A 3,229-nucleotide genomic window follows, 5' to 3' on the forward strand; every position below is an offset into this window, starting at 1 on the left:
GAATTAGTGAAGAAATCAAAGATTGATGGGGTTTAGGAGGTAATTTCTTCTCAAAGGTAAGACAATTGTTTGAACAAGGAACCCATTTCTAGCTCTGATACCATGTTCGAGAGTATAAGATAAATGAAATCCATTCATTCTTTGATTGTTTCACAAATCGTGGAGATATATACAAGAAAGAATAATGAATTTTTGTACAAGACCAATAGCTGGCATGCTAGTATTTACAATTGAGTTAAAAACATTCTAACCATTTAGTAGAAAAAAGGGAAAATGATGCACACAGTATTAATTGTCTTAATATCCCATATGTTGAGCACGTGTTTCCTCTGTTTTAAAAATCCCATATAGACCTCTAATTACTTTGATCGCTTTAATAAATGAAGTTGGACTGTGTTTCATTCGAAGCATTTGCTTGATTAAAAGTAAAAATCCTCAAAATGCCTAATCCTTAATCAAGATTAATAAAATAATTATTTAGTGGTTTTTTTTTAACTTTTAACCAACGAAATTTTGGTTGAGAAAGAGTTTTATTTTCACTGTCTTTTCTTGTTTGTTTCATAACCAATAAATATAAATCTTTACAAAACTTTCAAAATATTTTAATGCCAGAAGACTATATACACACAAAATTTGTGTGGCAAATAAAATAAAATAAATTAAAAAATAACTAAAAATTTTATTGATGTGACAAGTAAGTACAAGTTATGAAAATTCTTTAAAATGATGTAATAATTATACATATATATAAACAAAAATTTATGTATTTCTTTTTTTGAAAATTTTTCTCTTCTTCAAATCTTCTTTCTTTCTTTCTTATTTTTCATAAGTTTTTCTTTTCAATTTTTCTCTCAATTATATATCAAATAACTTGGATGAGCACTATATTTATAGTGCTAAATAAGAAAATTAAATAAGAATTTAGTCTTTTTGATTTTATCTCTAAATTATTTAATTTAATTAAAAATAAAGCATAATGACTTATACATGGATTTTAATTGGTCAAACTTTAATCTTAGAATTTTGATTTGTCAAATTTGGATTTTATTTTTAAATTATTTTAATTTACTTAGAGATAAATTGGATAATCAAATTTAGATTTTATTATCTAAATTATTTTCATTTACTTAGAGATAAATTGGATGACTCAAAGGTGAAGTTTGATTGGTCAAACTTGAATTTTATCTTTAAATTATTTTAATTTATTTAAAAATAAATTAGATAATAACTTATAAGTGAATTTTAATTAGTCAAATTATGAAAAATTTTAAAATTTAATTAGTCAAATCATTTTTATTTCTCTAAAATTAGTCAAAAAAATTAATTATTTTTCAATTAATCACAAGATTAATTTAAATGATGTCATTACATGATACATGATTCGTTTTTATTTTAAAAAAATTCAATTACTAATTTCGAAAGGCATGTGACATCTTGTGATCAAATACAGGTATAAAATTTTCTCTTTCTTGGTTGGACCATCACTGTTTCATTTGTTTATTTTTTGAAGGTTTATGCATAATTGAATAGATAAAATAGCATATTAAGAACTTAAATATAGAGTAACAGTAACAGTTTTGTTCTGTTGCATTAAAAGGTCAATAACTCGTGTCAAACGTGAGCTGATAGAAGCATCATAGACAATGTAGCGACGCTCCATTGTATCTCATTTAACAAACACGCGGGCAAAGAGAAGAATCCACAGTTATCCAGAAGAACCCAAAACCTCGTCTACCAAAAATCTCACCGGAAACTTCTGGCAACTTCCAGAATCAACCTTTCTCCTTCTCGAACCTGTATTCTAGGATTTCCAAGTACCCATATAAATACCTCATTCCATTTCCTCTCTTTACCGACAACAAAGCCAAAGCAAATCCCTCAAATTTACTTCCATAACAAAGAAAAAAGATTTCAAGAAATAGTCTGTGAATTCCATCCAAAAGCGACCAATGGACTTTCCGTTTTTTGGAAATCGCTTTAGTACCTGGTCTCGTCCTCGCTATGAGCAGAGCTTGAGGGGTATTCCGGTCCAGGTCCAGCCCAAATCCACGCCACCACCGCAGCCTATGAAGCCCAAGGTGGTGGCGGTCCCCGTCCACTTCGTCGGGTCGGAGCGGGGTAGATCCGACTCCGCTGTCAGGATCCAGAAGGTGTTCAGGGGATTCCTAGTGAGAGAAAACATTAAGAAGATCAAGGCAATAAGGGAGGAAGTGAACGACATCGAGCGTAGGGTTTCGATGAAAGAAACGGTTGATTTGATTCGAAATGATTCAAAGGAGAGATTGAAAATCAACGAGATGTTGATGAGCTTGCTTTTTAAGTTGGATTCGGTTAGAGGAGTGGACTCTGGAGTTAGGGATTGCAGGAAATCCGTTATTAAGAAGGCGATTGCATTACAAGAACTGGTTGACGCCATTGTTTCCGCTGATCAATCCCTAGATTCCAACAATGCCATTGCAGTTGCTGAAACTGAAACCGTTGATCAAAATCAAGGAATTACTGATTCTGCTGACAATTGCAATCAAACCCCAGAGTTGCAAAAGCATGATGAAATAACTAACAAGGCTGAATTTATGCCTAATTTGAGTGAATCCGAAGTGATTCCGCAAAATCAGGAAACTGTTGAATCAAGCAAAGAAATTGTTGCAAATCAGGAAGATGAGGAGAGTACGGAGACAGGTCGGCCTGAAAGTCAAACCGATTCGTCTGCAAATCCTGAGAGTGTAGATGAAGAAGAGGAAGCTGCATTGGAGGAAAATGAAACTCGTCTGGCCGATGGTGGGAAGGCAGGGAAGAATAGTAGTAAGGAGGATTGTGGGGAGAATAAAAGTAGCAAGGAATTGTTAGAGAGGATGATGCAGGATAATGAGAAGATGATGGGGTTGATGGCAGAGTTGTTCGAGAGGAATGAAATGCAGACGCGGTTGTTGAGTGGATTGTCTCAAAGGGTGGAGCAGCTGGAGAAGGCATTCTTGTGCCAGAAGTTAAGGAGAAAGAAGAGGAGAAGTGTTGCTGGCTCTGTTGATTGTGTTGAGAAGTTGCCCGATGTGAAGAAATGTGGGAAGAGATAGTTGTGACTTTTACTTTGCTTGGTTGTAGAAATTGTTTTGGATTTGTATTTTTATGTGTTGTTTATTCCTTTTTCTTTTTCCTTCGGAACATCATGCTTTTTTGTTGTGTTCGTTTGAAGCAAGTTGAATGAATGTTCATATCGTTTTTGCCCATTAAA

At 33.2% G+C, this 3,229-nt stretch overlaps 1 protein-coding gene across 1 annotated transcript; it reads left to right on the forward strand.

Moving 5' to 3' along the window:
- Positions 1 to 1,666: 1,666 nt before the first annotated feature.
- LOC18608918 (uncharacterized) lies at positions 1,667 to 3,229 on the forward strand. The gene has a single exon (XM_007043832.3). The coding sequence runs from the start codon at positions 1,950 to 1,952 to the stop codon at positions 3,069 to 3,071; it is 1,122 nt and encodes a 373-aa protein (XP_007043894.1). The 5' UTR covers positions 1,667 to 1,949; the 3' UTR covers positions 3,072 to 3,229.

The sequence above is a fragment of the Theobroma cacao genome, chromosome 2, assembly GCF_053813885.1.
Source record: "Theobroma cacao isolate CCN51 chromosome 2, ASM5381388v1, whole genome shotgun sequence".
Lineage (NCBI taxonomy): Eukaryota > Viridiplantae > Streptophyta > Magnoliopsida > Malvales > Malvaceae > Theobroma > Theobroma cacao.